The sequence below is a fragment of the Triticum dicoccoides genome, chromosome 5B (assembly GCF_002162155.2).
Source record: "Triticum dicoccoides isolate Atlit2015 ecotype Zavitan chromosome 5B, WEW_v2.0, whole genome shotgun sequence".
NCBI classification, from domain to species: domain Eukaryota; kingdom Viridiplantae; phylum Streptophyta; class Magnoliopsida; order Poales; family Poaceae; genus Triticum; species Triticum dicoccoides.
Window position 1 is genome coordinate 486,413,740 of NC_041389.1, and position 24,625 is coordinate 486,438,364.

Genomic DNA, 24,625 nt, shown 5'->3' on the forward strand with positions numbered 1-24,625 from the left:
ACAAACTCTTTTTTAGCAATGCGCTGAGACACAAGTCTTTTAGCGTTTTCTTGATAAAAATTGACCATATGAGTTGAGCCTGCGAGTAAATGGATTTGAAACAAATTTGGATAGAAAATTAGTACATACTCGTGAACGGATCAAGTACAGAAAAACACTATGGTTGATTAATGCTAGCATAGTTTCACCTAAATCACCTTTTCCCAAAACACGGTGAAAACACTGACACTCCAACTTGCATTCTGTGCGAGATGAATTGAAGTGTGCGATTTTACTTTGGAATTTATTCTTTTGAACCATGCAGGAGTACTGCATGTACATACTTTGGAATTTATTCTTTTGAACCATGCAGAAGGACTGCATGTACATACTTTGGAATTATAATATTACGCCATATATAATCATCAGAAAACTTACAAATTCTATTTGTGTATCTGTATACCACTTTCACATACAATTACTACAACATAGGAGGAGAACACACATTAACATCTAACATTGCCTTCTCACAGAAGTTGAAAAAGGAATAAAGAGGAAAAATATCTAACATTGCCGGGTCTATGGTGATGTTCTTTACCATACTTGGGAGCTAAGGTTGCTTTCAACTGTGTACATGATAATATGAGAATGTGAGCTCAACAGAAACTCAGAGCTCATCAACTCGGCATCATCCAATCCAAACACAAATGTTACGACCGGCCAACAATCATAGGCCAGCCAGTGCCAAGCGACCAATAGGAGTTTGCCCTAGGGAGAACATGCCTCCTCCGGGCCACCATCTGCTTATCCTCCCCGATCTTCTCTAGCACCTTGGCGAACGCCTCGGTGTTGCAGGGCAACTCAAGGGGCCCTGCATCTGCGTACCCAAACGCCTCCTCGGCCTCCTCCAGCAGTGCCTGGAACAATGGGTGGTTCAGGCACTCTGTCCGCACCACGTACCGTTGTCTATCTACACCGACGTACACCGAGAAGCGGCCCTCTGCTGGCTTGCCCCTCATCGCCGTGCTCCGGCACCGGTCCAGCGTCTTGGTGATCAACCCAGACCAATCGCGGCAACACCTAGCATGCATGACAAGCAATCAAGCAATGAAGAAAAAATTCTAGCAATTGATCTTGGCCAAAGATACTCTCCAACGGGTATCCATCGTGCTCTACTGATGGTCGGAATGTGCCCCACATCGGTGCAGGTGTTAGCACGCTCGATGTCTTCGATGGCAAAGCTAGCATCTCAACAAATGCCCAATGTGTGCAGTTTATCTTGATCCATGATTTCATGTTGATCGAGGTATTGGAGCAAGATTTCTTCTATGGCAAGTTCATGGCGGCAACACAAGAGACTTCATCTTTGGTGATGCTCCTTGAGTTCTTGGTGAAAACCCTAGGTCCAACCTTCACTAGTTGTACCTGGCAGTAGTCGTCTATGCTCTCTTATTGAAGATATTGTCTCAAGTTTGCTTGGACTTCCTCTCCCGGGGTGAAAACCCATGATTCAGCCTATATGGTTGGATCCGGCAACAATGGTGTTCATGCATTATTTCCTTTCTGAAGGTGATGCTATTGGGAACCATCTCGTACGGAAGCTTGTCAACGGCAGTGGTAGTTGTTGATCGATTACTGTAGCGTTTCGTTCGTCTTGCATTGATCCTTTCCTTTTCTCCTCTTTTCTTTATTTTTCTTAGTACAATCCAAGTCACTCACATATACAAGAATACACTCACCCCTAAGAACACACACATCCACACCCCACCCGAGCACCTCTGAGATACTGGGTCACATAGAATCTTAAGATTTTACAAAGTCACCACAAGCCCCTAGCGCCGATGTGAACGTCTCCTCCACTAAACGAACATCGCCGGAAGCCTGAAATAAATCCAGGAATAATGCGAGCACCAATGTCAAGTTTAGGACTAGAACTCTGATGAGTTTGGGGATACCATTGTCCTCCTAACCATCCAACTACAGGTTGGTTTGCTCTTCTTTTCTTCTAGTCATGCAGAGGCCGGGCATGTACTCGTTATGCTTGTATTCTCTTGGTGTGATATTATGTGTCGATAAAAAGCTCCTTTGTCGAAAAATACAACTATAAGCGAGTTTTGCCTTTGGTGTGACATGTGTCTACTCGACAAACATGTTTCTATTCATCCTTCGAGATCTAGAAATTAGCCATGTGAGTTGAGGCTATGTAATCCTGTATGTAAATGGATTTTTTGGGTCTTGTTCCCCATTTGGTGGACGGGGAGTTACTCGATGACACTATTATTTTTATGGAACATGACCTTGCAAAAGCTAGGAATATGAAACTAGTGTTGTGCCTCTTTGAACAATTGTCGGAACTTAAGATTAACTTTCACAAGAGTGAATTGTTTTGCTTTGGTAGGGCCAAAGAGGAACAAGACACTTATCGATTATTCGGCTGTGAACTGCGACCCCTACCGTCCAGCTATCCGGGTATTCTAATTCATGATCGGAAATTAACTAATAAAGAATGGAAATGCATCGAAGATCGATTTGAAAAAAAACTAGGTTGTTGGAAGGGTAAGCTTATGTCTTATGGAGGTTGGTAGGTGCTGATCAATTCAGTACTAAATAGTATGCCGATGTTCCTTCTATCTTTCTTTGAGGTACCTAAAGGGATACAGAAGACACTAGACTTCTATCGATCTCGTTTTTTCTGGCAGTCAGATGAGGTTAAGACAAAATATCGCTTGGCAAGATGGGAATTACTTGTCGATCCAAAAACCAAGGGGGTCTTTGGATTGAGAATCTCGAGATTAAAGATAAATGCCTGCTAAGCAAATGGCTATATAGGTTATCCATAGAATTGGATGGCACGTGGGCACAAATTTTAAGGAACAAATACTTACACTCTAAACTCTGGCTCAGGTTACCGTAAAACCTAATTATCGTCGTTTTGGAACGGGCTCATGAGAATAAAAAATATCTTTTTTTCATATGGCAAAATTCGTTGTTGGGGACGGAACGACAACAAGGTTTTGGGAGGATACATGGTTAGGAGAAATGCCTCTAGCCCTTCAGTATCCCTCTTTGTATAATATTGTGCAACATAAGGAGGATTACATGGCAACAATATTATAAACGGTGCCTTTGAATATCCAGTTCAGGAGGTCTTTAGTAGGGAAACGATGGAATTCCTGGCTACACTTGGTGTGAAGGTTGATGGATGTTTAACTCTCATACCAACCAGACTCCTTTCACTGGAAATTAACGGGCAATGGAGTTTTTTTGGTTAAATTTATGTACTTGGATCTCATTAATTATGGTCCAACCCCAAAAACGATACATATTTGGAAATTAAGGTTTCCTTGTAAATCAAAATTTTCATGTAGTTTATCCACAAGCAAGTGATCCTTACCAAAGATAATTTACTAAAGCGAAGATGTGTAGGTAGTGCACAATGTTGTTTTTGTGATCAAGACGAAACAATACAACACCTCTTCATAGATTGCCCTCTCGCGGAGTTAGTTTGGCGAACCATTCATATAGCCTTTAACATTACTCTTCCAGCTAGCATAGATGCGTTATTTGGGACGTGGCTAACTGGAGTGCAACCTGCTATTGCGTCATGTATTCGGATTGGAATATGCGCACTACTTTGGGCTATATGGAACTGCAAGAACGATATGATTTTTAACAGACAAAATATTTTAAACTTCTTGCAGGTTATTTTCAGAGCTACAACATGGATACATACGTGGTTATTACTTGTTACTCACTTCTATGGACTCCAGGGAGCATTTGGTTACTGGGTGCAACCGATGGGATATGGTAGCACGGGCTATCTTCAACCGGTTTGGGTGGCGGTCGCATAATAGAATAGGTGTTTAGCCACTATGTCCTATTGTCCAGCCGTTTGTGGCTATGATTTACTTTGCTAGCTTTTATTTATCTTTGCTCCTTTTGCGAGTTGTACTCGGATACCAGACCTTGTTATTTGTTGCAACTGCTTTAATAATATGGTCGCATGCATCTTTCGGGTGCAGATGCCGGGGGCAATCCTCCTTTTTTTTTTAAAACATACTTGTGTAGCAGATGAACTAAAGAAAAACAATATGGCTGATCAACGTTAGCATAGTTTCATCTAAATCACTTTTCTCTGAAAAAACACAGTAGAAACACAGGCGCTCCAACTTGCAATTAGTGTGAGATGAATAGAAGTGCGTTATTCTACTTTGGAATTATGGTATTACGCCATATGTAGTCGGCAGAAAACTTGCAAATTCTATCGTGCATCTGTATAACACTTTCGCAAACAGTTACTATAACTTAGGAGGAGAACACACATTAACATCTGACAGTGCCTTCTCACAAAAACAGAAAATAGAATAAGAACGAAAAATATCTAACATTGCCAAGTATATGGTGATGTTGTTTACAATACCATACTTGGGAGCTAAGTTTGCTTCCAACTGTGTACATGATAGTATGAGTGGTGGAAGCTCAACAGAAACTCAGAGCTCATCAACTCGGCGGTCGGCATCATCCAATCCAAATGCAAATGTTACGACCGGCCAACAATCATAGGCCAGCCAATGCCAAGCGACCGATAGGAGTTCACCCTAGGGAGGACATGCCTCCTCCGGGCCGCCATCTGCTTCTCCTCCCCGATCTTCTCTAGCACCTTGGCGAACGCCTCGGTGTTGCAGGGCAACTCGAGGGGCCCTGCGTCTACCCAAACGCTTCCTCGGCCTCCTCCAGCAGCGCCTGGAATAACGGGTGGCTCAAGCACTCCATCCGCACCATGTACCGTTGTCTATTCGCGCCGACGTACACCGAGAAGCAGCCCTCTGCTGGCTTGTTCCTCGTTGTCGTGCTCCGGCACCGGTCCAACGTCTTGGTGATCAGCCCGGCCTTCCTGGCCACCGAACTCTTCTCAGCCATGCCCATGGTGCACAAAACCCCTTCTCAGCTATGGCTAGTTGCAAATTTGCAGAGAATGTGTAGCAAGCTTGAAATTGGGAGGTTGGGAGGAAAGGGGTGGAATGGTTTATATAGGGGGTGAGGGGTCGACCAAGATCGGCAAGACGTGGTCTGTTGATCGAAAGGCCGTATTTGAAATCCGAAGCCGGTGAGAGCGACCTGGAGGCTTTGTTTTCGCGAATACGCAAAAGACATTGCTCACCATTCCATTAACAAGAAAAAATGGAAACAGATGGAGATTAGTTGGATTTGGCAGCCCCGGAAGGTTAATCTAGGGGAGGAGCTAGCTAGCTGCGACTGTGGATTGTGGAAGCATCTGTGACCTCATTCCCTCATGGTCGACTTGGAGGGGGTAGGAGCTGGGGGAGGGGCCAATGGCGTGGCGTCATGGCAAATAATGCATTAGATTTAGCCACGGAGTAGTTAATCCCACTCTGACTGACCTCCGCTGCATGATTGGGGCTAGTTTTGAGGTGTCAAACTCCCCATCCACAAGAGGGGCGTTGTTTGAGTAAATTGCATAAAACCACCACTTTGAGGGCTAGGTTTGCGAAAAACACTAGGATACATTTTTGCTGCAGAAAACAACACATCTCGCGTAATGGTCTTGCAAAAATCACTGATCGGCGGATCTGACTCGTTTAAGTGCGTTTATGACATATGGGCCCCTTTTTCGCTCACGTGGCGTAACATTTCGTGCTAGATCAATTTTAGTCTAAATTTACAAACTACTCCATAGATTTTACACAGACACCCCTAAATCAAAAAGAAAAAAAGGAATCAGCTCCACGACGCCTCCCCTTCTTCCCATCTCCTTCCTCATATTCCCGCACCGGAGCAGGGGCGCGACGGCGGCGGCAACATCCTTCCGGGGCCGCTACGACGACTCCCTGCAGTGCGCCAAGAAGTTCTACCCCTCCGCCTCGGCTACCAGGACGAGCTGCTCTGGGGCGCCGCCTGGCTCTACGAGGCCACCGGCGACGAGGACTACCTCGACTACGTATCCCGGGACGCCGTGGGCTTCGGCAGGACCGGCTGGGCCGTGCGCGAGTTCTCCTGGGACAACAAGTATGCTGGCGTCCAGGTGCTGCTCTCCAAGGTGCTCCTCGCCGGCGGCGGCGATGGTGACTATGCTCACACGCTCAAGCAGTTCCGGGCCAAGGCCGAGTTCTTCATGTCGCCTGCATCCAGAAGAACGGCGGCAACAACGTCCACCTGGTAGAGCGGCGGGCGCAGGCGGAGCAGGCGGCGGTGGCGCGGCTAGCATCCTGGCGGCGGTGGCACGACTTGCCCTCGAAGCAGAGGGGGCGAAGCAGAGGAAGTCGCCAGCGGCGGCTCGAAGCGACGGAATGCGCAGGGACGGCGGGGAATGGAGCGGCGACGGGGCAACGACTCCGGCGTGCTGCTCGTCGGCGGGAGGCAGGGTCGCAAGAAAACGAGGCGAGGCAGGTCGGCGATGGAGCAGGAGAGGCAGATCCCGATCTGAATCGGGAGGGTGTTTTCGCTTTTTGGCAAAATTGTTGGGGGTGTTTTCGCTTTTTTACCCACCTAATGCTGTCTTTGGTAAAACGCTATGCCACATCAGCAAAATAGGGGCCTCATCTGTCATAAACGTACTTAACCGAGCCAGATCCACCAATCAGTGGTTTTTGCAAAAAGATTACACAAGACATGGTGCAATTTGTCAAGAAACTGTAACCTAGTGTTTTCTGAAAACCTTGCCCTCGAAGTGATGGTTTTCTGCAATTTACTCAGCGTTGTTTAGGTCAGCATTAGCAACGGCGCATGCAACGCTCCAAACCGTGGAGGCTTTGTTTGATGGGGTCTCCGTGCTTGCAATTGGGCACCTCGCCTGTGTCTGTCATTACCAGTTTGGGGATTTCACACCTGGGTCTAATAATGCACCAAGTATATACTTGTTGGTGGATAGTGTTTTGTGTATTAGTGGATAGTGTTTTGTGTAGATTTGGTCAAGGGTGCAAGACGTGTGTGTGGTGTCTCGAACTGATTTGCTTGAGGCCTGTTGGATTCTGAATTGTCTTTGTCAATGAAGAGATATTCAGCGAGCGAATGTCGACATGAAACTGACTGACCCCATGTTGTATCTCTGTGCTCTCTTCCTAGTGTCTATCTGAGAAAATCTACTCCCTGTTCTCCAGGGAGTAGTTAGATCATGTTGAAATAATAAAATATTGTATGCAAGGAAAAGCTGGCCGTTGCTTGCAGAAGAAAAACATTGAGCTTGCAGCGTGCTTGACAAAATCCTACTAGCTGCTGTGTTGCTAGGGATCCGATAGAAGTGACAAGGCAGCGATTTTGATCAGCTCTATTTCTAGCAATTGGTTACAGAAATGTGTGCACCTATCTCTTTGCGCCACGTGCAAATTGGGCATGCAACTGAACTGATCCTTCAGACATTGCGTTCTAGTGCTATTATGTTAAAAGAATCGATAATCCCTCAGAAGAGAAAAGAAATCTAGAAGGCTAACAATTCGACCGTACCACGTGTATACATTCATCAGGTCAATGACCACCAGACCAATCGCGGCAACACCTAGCATGCATGACAAGGAGTCAGACAATGAAGAAAAAATTCTAGCAATTGATTTTGGCCAAAGATACTCTTTAACATGTATCCATCGTGCTCTAGTGATGGTCAGAATGTGCCCCACATCGGTGCAGATGTTAGCGCGCTCGATGTCTTCGATGGCAAAGCTAGCATCTCAACAAATGCCCAATGTGTGCAGTTCATCTTGATACATGATTTCATGTTGATCGAGGTATTGGAGCAAGATTTCTTCTCTGGCAAGTTCATGGCGGCAACACAAGAGACTTCATCTTTGGTGGTGCTCCTTGAATTCTGGGTGAAAACCCTAGGTCCAACCTTCACTAGCTAGTTGTACCTAGCAGTAGTCGTTTATGCTCTCTTGTTGAAATCTCGAGTTTGTTTTGACTTCCTCCCCCGGGGTGAAAACTCATGATTCAGCCTATGTGGTTGGATCCGGCAACAATCATGTCCATGCATTATTTCCTTTCCGAAGATGATGCTGTTAAGGAACCATCTCGTAGTACGGAAGCTTGTCAATGGCGGTGGTGGTAGTTGTTGATCGGTTACTGTAGGGGGTCGTTCGTCTTGCGTTGATCCTTTCGTTTTCTCGTCTTTTCTTTAGTTTTTTTAACACAGTACAATCAAAGTCGCTCACATACACGAGCATACACTCAACCCCATAAATACACATACCTACACCCTACCCCTATTATTAGAGTTGTGTCGAATATTGTATACAAGGTAGGTTACAGTTGGACTTGTAGTTGTATTGCGTTTACATAGGATATGGAGTCGTGTCCTAATAGGAGACTTGTATCCTAGGCCTCCCATATACAGTGGGGGTAGACACACGATGTAAGCTATGTCAACATAATAGCACCGGAACGCAGGGGAAGCCGGCGGCATGTGCCGGTGTCCAGGGCGACCGGGTGCGGTATTGTGACGGTGTCACGGGGAGGAGCGCCCGTAGTCAGGCCCCGGGGATGTAGCCATATCTGTGAACCTCGTTAACAAATCTCGGTGTCGTGCTCGTGTGATTGCTTGGTCCTCGGATGATCGACGGTATGCCTTGAATTTATTCTAACAAGTGGTATCATGAGCTAGGTTGTTCAAAGATTACAGATTGTTGATTTAGAGGAAGGATCGAATCTAAGATGCAGCCGGCCATCGACGTGGTTCTCAGTGTGATCGGAAAAAGGCAATCGGAAGAGTTACGTGACTGATCTTGGCGAGTTGCGGCGATCAACAACAGGCGAGTATACGTGTGGCCGTGGCTGCGGGGCGTGGCAGCGGAACGCGTGCGCACGCGGGATGTGCGGCGATCGATCGGATGGATCGTGGTCGATCGGGCAAGCATCAGGGGGCACAGGTACGTGCTCGTGGGATCGTCTGGCAGCTGGGAGGCTGGCCTTGTGCAGGCCAAGGCCCACGTGTGGGCGTCATGGAGCAGATGGGCCAGCTGGATGGAGCGTATGAAGCCAGGCAACGAGACCCAGGTGTACTCCATGTCTTGCTTCCCTCTATCAAGGGGCCTATGTGAAAGTGTGTCATCAATTATCAGACAGTTCTGGTGGGGCTCTAAGAGAGGAAAACGAAAGCCCGCTTGGGTATCATGGGATGTAATGATACAACCAAAGTATATGGGAGGTATGGGCTTCCGTGATCTAGAGCTTTTTAATTTGGCGCTTCTAGCCAGGCAGGCTTGGAGAGTAATGACCGAACCAGAGTCATTGAGTGCACGAATCTTGAAGGCTATATATTATCCAAACTGCTCTTTGTTAGAAGCTGAACTAGGGTCACATCTGTCACAGATTTGGAGAGCACTGATCGATGGCAGAGATATTTTGGCTCAGGGGATTGGCCACAGTGAGACCACCAATATTTGGAGACATAATTGGATCCCTAGAGAAAACTACAAACGGCCGATCACCTCACTTGTACCCTCCCCGCCCCAGACAGTCTCCGAACTTATTCAACCATCAACTGCTTCATGGAGAGCTCAGTTCATACGTTCGGTATTTACTCCTTTCGATGCAGAAGCTATACTGAAAATCCCGGTGTGCACACGAAGAGTTGATGATTTTTGGGCATGGGGTGAGGAGCCGAGGGGAAACTTCACAGTTGGTTCGGCATACCATATGCTAGTTCGGACCAAGTTTAACAGAGAAGGATGGCTCGAGGAGTGAGGGGGTCCTCAAGTACACATGCCGAAGGAAAAGAATGGAAAGCTTTGTGGAAGCTTCAGATCCCGTCCAAAGTGAAAGTGTTCCTATGGTGCCTGGCTCGGCATTCCATGCCATCAATGGATCTTCTGCACCGACGAAACATGGCTACCTCGTCCCTCGTGTAATCTATGTGGAGTTTGTGATTCGTGGAGACATGCACTTTTCAATTGCCCCTCGTCACGGAGCACCTGGGCTTTATCATCGGAAGTGATCTTGGATTACCTTAGTTCAAACAAGACGGAGTGTGCAAAGAAGTGGCTATTTGAAGCGCAAGAGGCTCTATCTGATGAGGCATTTATCAGATTGGGAGTCACCCTTTGGGCCATCTGGGGAGCCCGACCAAAAGCTATCTACGAAGATATTCATAAAAGTCCGTATGCCATCCATAGTTTCATCAATTCATATTTGGATGAAACAAGATTGTTGCGGCCAGAGAGCAGAAGCACAAGAAGCACGCGGGTGCGGCCATCAGGCTGGATTGCACCACTGAAAAACTACTCGAAGCTTAATGTAGATGCTTCAGTACATCGTCAGGGTCATGTTGGAGCGGTGGGAGCTATCTGCCGTGACCAAGCTGGCCTATTCCTTGGAGCGTCTGCTATAGTGTACAACAATGGTGATCCAGCTATTTTGGAGGCGATGGCCATTCGGGAGGGTCTGGACTTGGCGGCAGACCTACAGATTCAGCAGATACAACTCGCATCAGACTGCAAGGGAGTGATAGAAGAAATTCAGAGTGGAAGTGCCGCTACTTATGGGGCGATCATTAAGGAGATCAAGCAACAACAATCTACTTTTAGTTCTTGTTTCTTTATTCATGAATTTAGGAGCTCAAATGTTGAGGCTCACAACCTAGCGAGACATGCTTTATCTTTGGGACCTGGCCGCCATGTTTGGTTTGGCCATCCCGTGGGGATTCCGTTCGTCCATGTAAACGTTGTGACGGTTTGAAATAAAAAGTCTCGCGAGGTTGTCTCAAAAAAAAAGGCAACGAGACCCAGGCAGGGCTAGCGTTGTTGCAGGTGCGTGCAGTCGGACTGAGATTTGTTTTGGACTCGTTATGACAGCACAAGGAAGCAGAAAATATCCATCGGGTAGCAGGAGGTTTTGGCAAAGCAATTACTAGCATTGGAAGTTGTGCCTAGGACCTAATACACGTGAGTACAAGGATGATTTTTGGTACGAACTTCTACTGGTGCATCTTGTGTACTTAAGCATGTGTTTGGAAGCTTGATTTTTTTTCACAAGGTCAGCTGTACGAAGAATCATGACGGCATTGGGCATCGGGTTTGAGGTGGAGAAGTTCACGGAACTGAAAACCTTGGGTTATGGCAGACAATGAAGTATTTGTTGGCACAACATGAATGCTTGAAGGTGTTGCGGGAAGTCATGCCAGCTAAGATGGAATTATTATTTGATGGATGGAAATTCGTGGCAGACGATTTGAGAACCTCGAGCGTGTCATACAGTCGAACGAGTTCGGCTGGGTCGGACTAGATAGTCTGATGGATCGACGCGAGTCGGTTGGTACAGAAGACGGTGCTGGGATCGGCGGCGACGACATAGGAGCATGATGCTGATGGTGACCGACTTCTGGGCGTGGAAACACGTGGCGCAGGCCCGAGGGCTTGTGTGGCTTCGACAAGACTATGGTGCGGGATTGATTCAAGGTGGTGTATACACGGAACTTAAAGTCGATGAGGCGCATGGGTGGATTGATCATCTACCATGTAGTCATGTTGAAGGTGGAGCTGGAGTTTGGAAGACTTCACTCAGTGCTGATTGAGGGGCTACGGCGTAAGTCGATAGGAAGTCGAAGCCTATTCAGCAAAGGGGAAAAAAGCGAGTGACGCGCAATTCGGACTGGAGTCCAGTGGTCTGATGGAAGCGTGAAACTCGTCATCGGTCGGTGATGATCGGTGGTACTCTGCAGTGGGGGTTGAGTAGGTGTGGGTTCGCGACCCTTGAGACTCGACCAAGACAGCGGAGGCTCGACGCGGTAATAGCGGCGAGGCGTGCGGTATGCACAGGACATGGAGACGGGCCAGGGCTCTGGTGGTCATACATGTGGTGAGACAACTGCGAATTTGACTCGGGATGACTACAAGCAACAGTGAAAATTCTTCAAGTTTCAGACAGGCGGTTAAGAAAGGAGTGGTGATGTTGAGTTCAGGTAACTCTTATGTGTGACATCCAATATGTGAGTTGTTCACTTTCACGCAGGTCAGTGGTCGGTAGGAGCACAAACTAGAGTAACAAGAACTTAATTTTGCTCGAGTGTTAACTATGATCAAGAAAAAGAGGGACTACAAGTTGTAGGTGGAGTCATATGGAGTCTTTGGAGTAGCAGCGGTGCTCATGGGATAAACTCAAGTTCAATGTACATGGAAGTTTGATGCATGGACAAATTCAAGGTGGTGGAGAATATTCGCCAAGGTGAAGTTTATTAGAGTTGTGTCGAATATTGTGTACAAGATAGGTTACAGTTGGACTTGTAGTTGTATTGCGTTTACATAGGATATGGAGTCATGTCCTAACAGGACACTTGTATCCTAGGCCTCCCATATATAGTGGGGGTAGACACACGATGTAACATATGCCAACATAATAGCACCGGAACGCAGGGGAAGCCGGCGGCATGTGCTGGTTTCCAGGGCGACCGGATGCGGTATTGTGACGGTGTCACGGGGAGGAGCGCCCGTAGTCAGACCCCGAAGATGTAGCCATATCGGTGAACCTCGTTAACAAATCTCGATGTCGTGCTCGTGTGATTGCTTGGTCCTCGGATAATCGACGGTATGCCTTGGATTTACTCTAACACCTATGAGCACCTCCCACTGAACGAACATCGCCAGAAGCCTAATAAATCTAGGAATAATGCGAGCACCAATGTCAAGTCTATGACTTGAACTCTGGTGGGGTGGGGATATCACTGTCCTCCTAACCATCCAACCATAGGTTGGTCCGATCTTCTTTTCTTTATTGAGTGTGTGCATTCTAGTCATTCAGAAGTCGGACATGTACTCGTTGTGCTCGTATTCTTTTGATGTAATATTATGTGTCGATAAAAAGCTCCTTTGTCGAAAAATACAACTATAAGCGAGTTTTGCCTTTGGTGTTACATGTGTCTACTCGACAAACTTTCTATTCATCCTTGGAGATTTGAAAATTAGCCATGTGAGTTGAGGCTATGTAATCCTGTGTGTAAATGGATTTGATTGGATATCAAATCAGTAGATATTTTGTGTAGCAGATGAACTTCAGAAAAACAATATGGCTGATCAATGTTAGCATAGTTTCATCTAAATCACATTTCTCTGAAAAAACACAGTAGAAACACAAACGCTCCAACTTGCAATCAATGTGAGAAGAATAGAAGTGCGCTATTCTACTTCGGAATTATGGTATTACGCCATATATAGTCGGCAGAAAAGTTACAAATTCTATCTGTATAACACTTCCGCAGACAGTTACTACAACTTAGGGGGAGAACACACATTAACATCTAACAGTGCCTTCTCACAAAAACAGAAAATAGAATAAGAACGAAAAATATCTAACATTGCCAAGTATATGGTGATGTTGTTGACAATACCATACTTGGGAGCTAAGTTTGCTTCCAACTGTGTACATGATAGTATGAGTGGTGCAAGCTCAACAGAAACTCAGAGCTCATCAACTCGGTAGTCGGTATCATCCAATCCAAATGCAAATGTTACGACCGGCCAACAATCATAGGCCAGCCAGTGCCAAGCGACCGATAGGAGTTCACCCTAGGGAGGACATGCCTCCTCCGGGCCGCCATATGCTTCTCCTCCCCGATCTTCTCTAGCACCTTGGCAAACGCCTCGATGTTGCAGGGCAACTCGAGGGGCCCTGCATCTGCGTACCCAAACGCCTCCTCGGCCTCCTCCAGCAGCGCCTGGAACAACGGGTGGTTCAGGCACTCCATCCGCACCACGTACCGTTGTCTATCCGCGCCGACGTACACCGAGAAGCAGCCCTCTGCTGGCTTGTTCCTCGTTGTCGTGCTCCGGCACCGGTCCAACGTCTTCGTGATCAGCCCGGCCTTCCTGGCCACAGAAATCTTCTCAGCCATGCCTATGGTGCACAGAACCTCGCGGGCTATAGCTAGTTGTAAATTTGCAAAGAAGGTGTAGCAAGCTTGGAATTGGGAGGTTGGGAGGAAAGGGGTGGAATGGTTTATATAGGAGGGAGGGGTCGACCAAGACGTGGTCGTCTGTCCATCGAAAGGCTGTATTTGAAATCCGAAGCCGGTGAGAGCAACGTGAAGGCTTTGTTTTAGCGAATACGCAGAAGACTTTGATCACCATTCCATCAAAAAAAGAAGAGCAATGAAAACAGATGGAGACTAGTTGGACAATTATTGTGCATATAGAACCAATCCTTGCGTCTTTCTCGTTGAATCTTTGGAAGGATGCACCTTGTTGCTTTATCAGCATCTCCATTATAATACGCTTACAGTCAGAGATTCAGAGTAGGATTAGGCTGCCTCGGAAGGTTAATCTAGGGGAGGAGCTAGCTAGCTGCGACTGTGGATTGTGGAAGCGTGTGTGACATCATTCCATCATGGTCGACTTGGAAGGGGTAGGAGCTGGAGGAAGGAGGGGGCCAATGGCGTGGCGTCATGGCTAATAATGCATTAGATTTAGCCGCGGATTAGTTAATCCATCCCTGACTGACCTCCCGCTTGCTGCATGATTGGGGCTAGTTTTTGAGGTGTCAAACTCCCCAACCACAAGCGGCGTTGTTTAGGTCAGCATTGGCAACGGCGCATGCAACGCTCCAAACCGTGGAGGCTTTGTTTGATGGGGTGTCTGTGCTTGCAATTGGGCGGGCGCCTCTGTCATCGGCGGTTTTGGGATTTGACACCTGGGTCTAATAATGCACCACTTGTATACACACACTTGTGCTAGTAGATAGTGTTTGTGTATTAGTGGATAGGGTTTGTGTAGATTTGATTAAGGGTGCAAGACGTGTGCGTGGTGTCTCGAGCTGATTTGCTTGAGCCCTGCTGGACTTGAATTGTCTTTGCCAAGTGCCGACGAAGGGATATTCAGGGAGCGAATGTCGACAGGCATGAACCTGACTGACCCCATGCCATGTCGTATCTTCGTACTGTCTTCCTTTGTACTTCCTCCGTCCGAAAAAACTTGTCTCAAACTTGTTCCTTAAATGAATGTATCTAGCACTAACTTTCTGCTAGATGCGCCTATTTGAGAGACAAGCTTTTTCGGACGGAGGGAGTATTAGTAATTTAGTATCCACAGATTCAGTCTCCATCTGAAAAATATCCAGTTTGGATCATGCTAAGCATACTACACGCTAAGCTGTCCTTTGTTTGCAAAAGAAAAACATTGAGCTTGCAGCGTGCGTGACAAAAATCCTACTAGCTGTTGCCTTGCTAGGATCCGACAGAAGCGACAAGGCGGCGATTCTCATCAGCTCTATCTCCAGCAATCGGTTACAGACATGTGAGTGCCTATTTCTTGGTGCCATCAGGGCCGTCTCTAGAAATTCGGGGCCCGGTGCGAAATGCAAATGGGGCTTTAAAATCTGAAAAATTCTTATAACTAAATCATACTTTCGCATACATTATATATCATTTTATACTCCCTCCACAACCTAATCTAAGATCTTTTTGACATTGTCGTAGTGTCAAAAGACGTCTTATATTAAGTTATAGAGCTAGCACGATGTTCACAAAATAGCAAATATACCAACTATCTCCCCACACACAATTCAACCGCTGAACAATTATCGTGTGCCGGTCTGTTAAATAACCGGAGAACCAGTGCACATGTATCGTGTGCCCATTAGTCATATTGGAAAGAAAATAACCTAACATAAATCTGCTTTGGCTTGGCGCACCTGATGTACATGGACTGCTCACTGATGCCTAAATTAAAGCTCCCGATCGATCTGGCCTTAGCCTTCCGCTTGGCCAGCGGTTGCGTTCTGCTTTGATTGGCGGTGTTGTCCCCTATTGTCCACGAATCTGCTTGGCTGGTTTCTGCTCGAATTCGTGGTGGGAATTCTGCCGCACATCCAAGCAGATTTGATCTAGGGGGGCATGGGATTTTGCAAGACTGGAAACGAATCAGCGATATAACTGATCGAGAGTGATTTTAGGAGAGTGATCGGGACGAAGCTCGAGCGGTCAGAGCAGGCCGGCAGGCCCAAAACCGTCGAATCAGAAGAAATAGCTTTATAGAAAAATATAAGTTTGGCCCAGAACTGGGGGCCCTTGATATTTGGGGGCCCTGTGAGGTCGCACAGTCCGCACAGCCCCCTGGACGGCACTGGGTGCCATATGCAAATTGGGCAACTGGTCCTTCAGACCTTCCGTTGTTCATGTACGAGCAGATGAAGCAAACCTCTACTTGAGCATTATATGCCCAGCTGGCTCTCCCTACTTTTTTATTTCCTTTTGCGGAACGGTGAAAGGCAGATGAACCAAAATGTAAGACATTTTTTGACACTACATTTTAAGCCAGAGGGAGTAATAAATAAAACCGGACCTTGTCTTACCAGAGCAATCTTTTGAAACACAGAAGCTTATAGAAGCAACAGTTAGGAAGACATCGACAACTGCAAACTGGATATATCACCATCTCAGAGAAGCCGTCACCGAAAAGGGCCACACAAGATAATCCCAACTTTGTCGAGACTGAGAAGGAGGCCACAAACCTCACAAGTTCCTCAACGGATTTTTAAATTTGGTTAAATCGTTTATTTTTCTTGTGCTGTTATATGGCTTCTTAGGTTGATTTTTGACTTCTAGTCGATTTTTTCTTAGGCTGGATCTTTTACTTGCCCTGTCTGGGGTATTTGTTTTTTTTTCTTAGGCTGAAATTTTACTTGCCCCGGTTTGGAGTAAGTCGATTTTTCTATTGGATTTGAAACCCATTGCATATTGCTTTTTTTTCTAGTGTTTTTGCTTTTTTTTTCCTTTTTTATATATTTTAGTCGGTTTTCTTTTATGGGTATTTTTGGTACAACTATTTTTTTCAAACATGGTACAATCGCAGATGTCCGCATACATGCACATACAATCACCCTATGAAGGCACACACGCACACTGGAATCTCTCCTTCCACCGAATGAACATCGTTGGTAAGTGCCAAGCCTAGGACATTGGTGGGTTGGTTCCACCACAAGGAACCTAACCATCTGAGTTGCGCTCAGTTCACGGTATAGGTATTTTTGGCATCACTTTAACTGTATGTAAGTCGCCTAACAATTGATTGTTGGTCAATCGATTTTTTTTGGCCCTTGATTTTTACTTTGAGTTTCGTGTTTTTTTTTCATGTTCTGTTCTTTGAGTTGTTTTGGGCTAAGGGTTTTCGACTCACCACATATTTGGCTCAGTCAATTCCTTAATGGGTTGAAGCCATTATTTGTGCGATCTAGACCTCACCTCTCTCCCTTTGTTCTTTCTATTTTACTATTTTTATTTGTTTTTGCTTTTGTTTTTCTTTACTAGTCAGTTTTTTTATTTTGTAGGTATTTTTTGAGATGTTGGATGATTATAAATGTATACACACATATACTATAAAACATTTGCAAAATTTGCACTATTATGTGAGTACTCTTTGCATATCGTGAAAAGGTGCAATTTTGGTGTAAAGTTTTGTGCAAGTTTTTTTATAATTTATTTTCTTATCTTTTTTCTTAAAGGGTAAGAATAATGCCACTGATTTATTGTTTCTTATAGAGGTAATACCACCGGGAGTCACAGAACCTACATCACATGCTAGGTTTGGTGCTAGAACATCAAAAATATGGATTTGGGGTAACCTAACTTGACTAAAGCGTGCAGATACGGTCACAATACGCGTATGCGGGTGCATCCATGTGTATGGCCCATTAGCCAGTAAGTGGCGCTGGGTGTGTCATATTTGTTTTTATACAAAACACTCTCCTACTTTTTTGTTCGTAGAAAAAGTTAACAACCACGACATTTTTGCACAAAACCGCCTACTATTATTTTGTTTACAGAAAACCCGACCACACTACTGCACATATGTGCAAAAATTAACATCAAAAATCAATATGTACTAAACTAGGATGCATGTGGAGCTGCGGATAATGCGGCCCATTTCGCACGAACTATTTTTTTAATATATTTGTAAAACTAAGTAATAAAGTTATGTTCAAATATTTGTACATACAATGATTAGTAAATAAAAATATTTAAATATAAACCAATGTATTATAAAAATATTTAGTAAATCATAGGTAATAATTATGTTCAAATTTTTGTGTGTTAAAAATATCATACATATACACAATGATTAATAATAAAAACTCTTAAATACAAACCTGTGTATTATATATTAAATATTTAGTAAATATTTTATACACCTAAGTATAATATAAACATGTGTGTTTCGTAGATGTGCATATTACATATTTGGCTTTAAATATATAATTTAAAATTATTATTTTTATATGCACATTTTTATAGTTTGATGTTGATCTAATTTAAAATATGAATATTTAATAATGGCTAATATTTAAATTATATAATCTTTTTGAATGTAAGTCATGAGTAAAAATTATACACATGTGAAGTTCATAAATATTTAGTTCATGTCTGTACTCATCATTTCATATAATTTAAATATAAGCCGCAAGTCTATATAGTTTTTAGATTCATTAAATATATTTTTAATAAACATTTTCAGTGTCTGTTAACTGAATATATTTTATATAATACACAGGTTTATATTTAAATGGTTTTGTTTACTAATGATTGTTTTTATGTATAGTACTCCCTCCATCTCAAAATAAGTGTCTCAACTTTAGTACAACTTTGCACTAAAGTTAGTATAAAGTTGAGACACTTATTCTGGGACAGAGAGAGTATTTTTAACACATAAATATTTGAATATAATTTTATTACTTAAGTTTCACAAATATCTTAAATATTTTATTAATTATGTTTTACTATATATTATATATATAATACACAGGTTTATATTTACTTGTTTTTATTTACTGGTCATCATTTGAATGCATAATTTTTTAACACACAAATATTTGAACCTAAATTTATTCCATATGTTTTACAAATATCTTAAAAGAAGTAGGCACGCAAAATGGACCGCAATACCCACAGCCATTCAAACTCCACGTGAGAACTCATTTTGTACGTACATGTTTCTTACCCGTATTAGGCATCAGGTCCTGAAGGTCGTATTGGCTAAGACTAGACTACCAACTGTAAAAACAGTTTGCATAAATGTGCTCGGGGTTTTGTGTTTTGTGTAAAAAAAACGTTGCGCCGTTGCAACCACTCACTGACAAGTGGGGCCATGCACATGAATACGCTCGCATAGGCGTGATGTGACCGTATGTGCACGCTTGAGTCAAGTTAAGTGACCACAAAACCGTATTTTTAAAGTTCTAGCACCAAACTCAACATGCAACACAAGTTCTATGACTCCCAATGATATTACCTCTTTTATATAAAACTTCATTATTTTGATTTTATTTTAGTTATTATTTTATTCTATTTTAAGGGTAACACCGATGCCTCAAATTCATTCATTATTAGGAAATTAGTTTTGCGTAAATTTCACTATTATATGTTTACTTCTGCATATTTGAGAAAAGCACAATTTTTTTGTATACTCGGTGCAAATTGTTCCATTATTTGATTAAGTTTTTTTATTTTCTTTCTTCTTAAAGGGTAATACTAGTGCCATTAATTCATTCTTTGTTAGAAAACTTCATTATTTTGTTTTGTTTTAGTATTTATTTTATTTTATTTTCTTCTTAAAGATTAATACCAAAGCCACTAATTCAGTGTTTCTTTCTTAGAAAACTTCATTCTATTGATCTTGATTAATTTTATATTTCATTTTATATTTTCTTTAATACCAATGCCACTTGGTCACTCTTTTTTAGTAAATTTCTTTGTTCTGAAATTTCACTATTATATTTGTTATTCTTTCATATTATAAAAAGCGCAATTATTAGTAAAATTGTGTGCAAATTTTGTCATTATTTATTTTATTTTTTCATTTTCTTTATTTTCAGAGAGTAGTACCAAATTTCACTAATTCTTTCTTTCTTTGAAAACTTCATTATTCTAAACTTTTTGTTTTTTTGTTTCTTCTTCAAGGGTAATACCAAAGCTCAAGTTCATTCTTTCTTAGAAAAACTTTATTATTTGGATTTTTTAGTTTTAATTCATTTTCTTTCTTCTTTAAAAGGTAATACCAATGCCACTAATTCATCTTTTCATAGAAAATCTCATATTTTATTTTATTTTAGTAATTATTTCATATTATTTTTTTAACAAAGGTTAATATCAATTCCACTAATTCATTTTTCCTTATAAAACCTCATATTTTTTAAAAATATTGTTTTTATTTCATTTTCTTTATGCTTAAAGGTTAATACCAAAGTCACTAATTCATTTTTCTTAGAAAACTTTAGTATATTGAATTGTTATTTTATTTCATTGTCTTTCTTCTTTATTCGTAATACAAATGTCACTAATTAAGTCCCTTTTAGGGAACATCTTTTTGTGAAAATTGCACTATTATATACTTACTATCTAATTGTCCGTGCATTGCACCGTGGGCATATATTGTCCTGCTTTTATTTTGTTTAGTTTATTTTTCTTTTTCTTTTTCTTTTTCAAGTGTAGTGCCAATGTTACTAATTCAATCTTTCTTATAACCTTTTTTTTCATTTTCTTTCTTTTTAGGGTATGCCACTGAATCATTCTTCCTTATAAAACTTCCTTATTTTAAAAATTTTATCTTTAATTTTATTTTATTTCTTCTTTAAGGGTAATTGCTATTCTTGCTGGAGTTGTTGGATTTCCCCGAAGAAGAAGAAGGGTGATGCAATATAATAGCATATAGTATTTCTCTTAGTTAAGAATCAAGATTTAGCGAACCAGTAGAAGACAACACACAAACAACTTTAGCAGCACCTGCAAACAAACAAAATAATTGCTTGCACCCAACAAAGGCAAGGGGGTCGTCACTACCCTTGTTCTTGTTAGTTACAAGGTTAAAAGAAAATAGAGATAATGATAGCAAATAAGTGTCAAAGGTAAAAGCTTGCAAATTAATTGAGAATGGACACGAAGGCCATAGGTTCACTAGTGGCATCTCTCTCGAAAGCAATGTAGTGATAGAGTTGCGCATATTTATGATGATCATCCATGGCATAATCAATACACATGCATTACGTCTGTGACAAGTAAACTGTTTATTCAACTGCACCTACTACTATTACTCCACCCAAAACCGCTATCCAGCATGCATCTCAAAGTATCAAGTTCATACAAAAAGAGTAACACATTACGCAAGATGACACAATGTACACAGAATAAGATCAATCAATATGACAGAACCCCATCGTTTTAATTTTAATAGCAACAATACAATACGTGCCCTTATCCTTTCTGCGCTGGACAGGATCACCACAAAATTGAATCTACCACAAAGCACTACTCCCATGAAGAAAAATCAATCTAACTTGGCCAAAGTAGATGGATAGATCGAAAAAAATACAAATCTATAAAATTACGCAGCAAAGAAGGCTCAAGAAACTCATATAAATTCAATAGATAATCTGATCATAAACCCACAATTCATCGGATACCAACAAACACATCACAAAAGATTACATGGGAGTGATCTTAGAGAATGAATTTTCTTGGCCAGCGAGGAGATATTCAGGGAGCTAATGTCGACATGAAACTGACTGACCCCAAGTCGTCTCTTCGTGCTGTCTTCCTTTGTACTCCCTCCGTCCAGATATACTTGTCATCAAAATGAATAAAAGAAGATGTATCTAGACGTATTTTAGTTCTAGATACATCTCTTTTTATCCATTTTGATGACAAGTATTTTCGGACGGAGGGAGTAGGAGTATCCACAGATTCAGTTTTCATCTGAAAAATATCTACTTGGATCATGCTAAAAGATACACGCAAAGCTGGCCTTTGTTTGCAGAAGAAAAAGTTTGAGCTTGCAGCGTGCTTGACAAAATCCTACTAGCGGCTGTGTTGCTAGGAGCCGACAGAAGCGACAAAGCAGCGATTCTGATCAGCTCTATCTCCAGCAATCGGTTACAGACATGTGTGCACGTATCCCATCGTGCCACATGCAAATTGGGCAACTGAAAAGAAAATCGAGAAGGCTAATAGTGACCATGACTACGAATTAGTACCACATGAATTCATTCATCAGGTCAACGAACAGCATGCCAATGGACAATGGCAACGAACACCTAGCATGCATGACAAGCAGTCAAGCAAGAAATGAAAAATCTAACATTGATCTTCCCAAGAAGGCTGAAATCCCGTGTCTTGTCACGCTTGTCCTGAGGTTCTGAAACCGGCCGGCGGGTTTACGGCCGAGCAGCCGTTCGTTGTGGTGGCGGGAAACGTTCGAACGGGGGCGGCGCCGTTGATGACACCGGCGCCGGCTGGTAGAGCGGGAAAGGCAGGAAGGGCGGGCGCAGGAACGGCACCAGCCACTCCGGCACGTGGAACGGCCACGGGAACGACACCGTCCCTCCGGCGGCTCCCGGCGCGGCGGGCGACGGGAGCCCGAGCGGCGGCGGCCAGAAGAGCGGCAGGAACGGCCAGAAGAAGAGCGACGACCCGAACGCATTGCTGCCGCCGCCGTGGCAGAGCTTACGGTCCCGCTTGGCGGGGCGGAAGTTGAGCGCGTTGAGGTTGAGGAAGCAGGCGGCGGTGCCGCGGGGGCCCCGGAGCGCGATGTGCTGCGTGGAGCCGCGGAGGCCCGGGACGTTGCAGGCGGCCGATGAGCTCCGGACGAGCGTGGCGCGGCACGCCGACCGGAGTTCGTGGCCCTCCCGGCACTCGAAGCCGTCCACGGGGGGCACGTCCAACTTGTACACGCCGTGCTGGTCCGTGGTGCGCTCCGCCTCCAGCGAGATCTCCTCCGGCGCCGCGCTGGAGTTCACCTTGAAGTTGCACTGGATCAGCACCCGAGCCCCTGCATCACATTGACATCAGACCACGTACAGCACCTGCTACTGTTAGTGCTGGATAAATTCAGAGCCTGAGCTCTTCTGTTGACGAGAAAAACAGAAAACAGAAAACACTGCAATTCACACGGTTAATCTGGTTCAGAGCTCATTGCAAACGATTGAACCCACCTACAGTAAAAGTTTAGGTAGCAACTCAGAGTGGCAGAGCAAGAGCATGAGCAGGGGCAATATTGTTCAGACCACAGGCATGCAAATGCCTGTGCTGATCATCGTTTTTGAGCTCTGGATTGTTATTCTGTCCAGTCAAAACAGTATGCCTAATGCCTCTTGGATTCATATCACTCGTAACATTCTAGTGCCAATACATGGTCAGAGTTGAGAGTAGAACGACACCGCAGGCAGAGGACTACTAAAACTCTGAAGCAACCGGGCATGTTCAGTAGTATTATTTTTCTTAAGAACTGCTCAGTAAAACTCTAAGAAAGAGGTGAGAGTACAAAATAGTTACTGCTCCCTCTGTAAACTTTTATAATACGTTTCCGATTTTAGATCACAAATCTAAACCGTCTTATAAAAGCTCACAGAGCTAGTACTTCTTTTAAGATAGTACTACCTCCGTCCTGGTTTATAGGTCCCCTTGTAGTTTGTGTCAAAATTTGATCAAAAATTTAACTAACAAAATGTTAATGCATGTCGTTGGATTCGTATTTGAACATACTTTTCAATAATATAATTTTTGGTGACATGTATGAATATTTTGTTAGTTCAATCTATGGTCAAAATTTATCCCGAAATACAATGGGGACCTATGAACATTTTTGGTGACATGCATGTGCCACTTGATTCGCGACCCTTGTAATTAACAAATCTGTTAACAACATGCAGCCAAGAACTACTTCCTCCAGTAAACGTGTAAGTACAATGCAGGTTAAAAGTGTGCTCAATATCTACTCAGTTCATATCTTTCTTTTGCTCTTTAGCCGAGTCTCCTCAGTGAGTTCAGACTTGAGTGAAAAATGCACTTTTACGCCAAAGCAACTTGTTGCGCCTACTTATCATTTCCCAGCAAATTAATAAAAACCAATAAAAGGGTACAACAAATAGGCAACGTAGCTCTCTGCATTGAGCAAGAGATTCGCACCCTTGTGATTGACAAATCTGCTGCAGAAGAAATGCAGCAAAGCAGGAGCCAGTCAATGTAGAAGTGCACGCCTGATTAAGCAACAAGCACACTGCGTTCCAGAGCAAACTACACCACGGAGTGCAAATGTGCAATGCAGATCAAGACGGCGTTGAAAAGGAATGGTAACCGGAAAGAGCATGCCGTGTGTTTCACTCTCACCTTTGAGGAAGAAGCTGTGCTTGGAGAAGGTGTTGTTGGAGCAGGCGTCGCAGTAGACGGAGCCGACCACCGTGATGTTGCTCGACTTCCTGGCCTCCGCCCCGCCGCCCAAGAACGACACCACCACCGCCGCCGCCACCAGCAGCGGCGCCATGAACGCTGCGGCGGGAGCTCTGCAGTTCCTCGCCATTGCCGCCACGAGATCAGGTAGCTTGCTGGCTAGCAAGCAATGGGGATGAGGTTGGGGGAGAGGGGAGGGAGGCTAGAGGCAGAGGCTACAATGGAAGAGAACAAATGCATGTGAACCGGCTTGGACTGGCGCGGAGACATGGAGAAGCCCGTCAAGCACTAGCTGCTACTGCTGCTACTGCGCTTGTGGTGCTGTGATCTCTTCCTACTTTTTTTGTTTGCCTTTTTCTCTTTTTTGCTCACCGGAGATTGGGACGGATGCAGCCATGCACGCTCTGCATGCATGCACGTGATTGGGTCTATGGGACCAGGTGTATGCGATTAGAGTCGTCATATGTTCCGGTGCAAGATAATCGCTGGAGTTGAGTACAT

The 24,625-nt window shown here is 43.8% G+C and overlaps 2 protein-coding genes and 1 pseudogene across 2 annotated transcripts; all 3 read right to left on the bottom strand.

Moving 5' to 3' along the window:
• Positions 1–4,289: 4,289 nt before the first annotated feature.
• On the bottom strand, positions 4,290–4,933 carry LOC119305850 (annotated as a pseudogene).
• An 8,142-nt stretch (positions 4,934–13,075) lies between these two features.
• On the bottom strand, positions 13,076–14,045 carry LOC119309826 (auxin-responsive protein SAUR66-like). Its single transcript, XM_037585739.1, has 2 exons — positions 14,025–14,045; positions 13,076–13,966 (listed from the first exon to the last, which is right to left on the bottom strand). The coding sequence occupies exons 1-2, from the start codon at positions 14,043–14,045 to the stop codon at positions 13,427–13,429; spliced, it is 561 nt and encodes a 186-aa protein (XP_037441636.1). The 3' UTR covers positions 13,076–13,426.
• A 7,698-nt stretch (positions 14,046–21,743) lies between these two features.
• Positions 21,744–24,417, bottom strand: LOC119311031 (olee1-like protein). The gene is made up of 2 exons (XM_037586656.1): positions 24,065–24,417; positions 21,744–22,727 (listed from the first exon to the last, which is right to left on the bottom strand). The coding sequence occupies exons 1-2, from the start codon at positions 24,252–24,254 to the stop codon at positions 22,114–22,116; spliced, it is 804 nt and encodes a 267-aa protein (XP_037442553.1). The 5' UTR covers positions 24,255–24,417; the 3' UTR covers positions 21,744–22,113.
• Between the last annotated feature and the right edge of the window lie 208 nt (positions 24,418–24,625).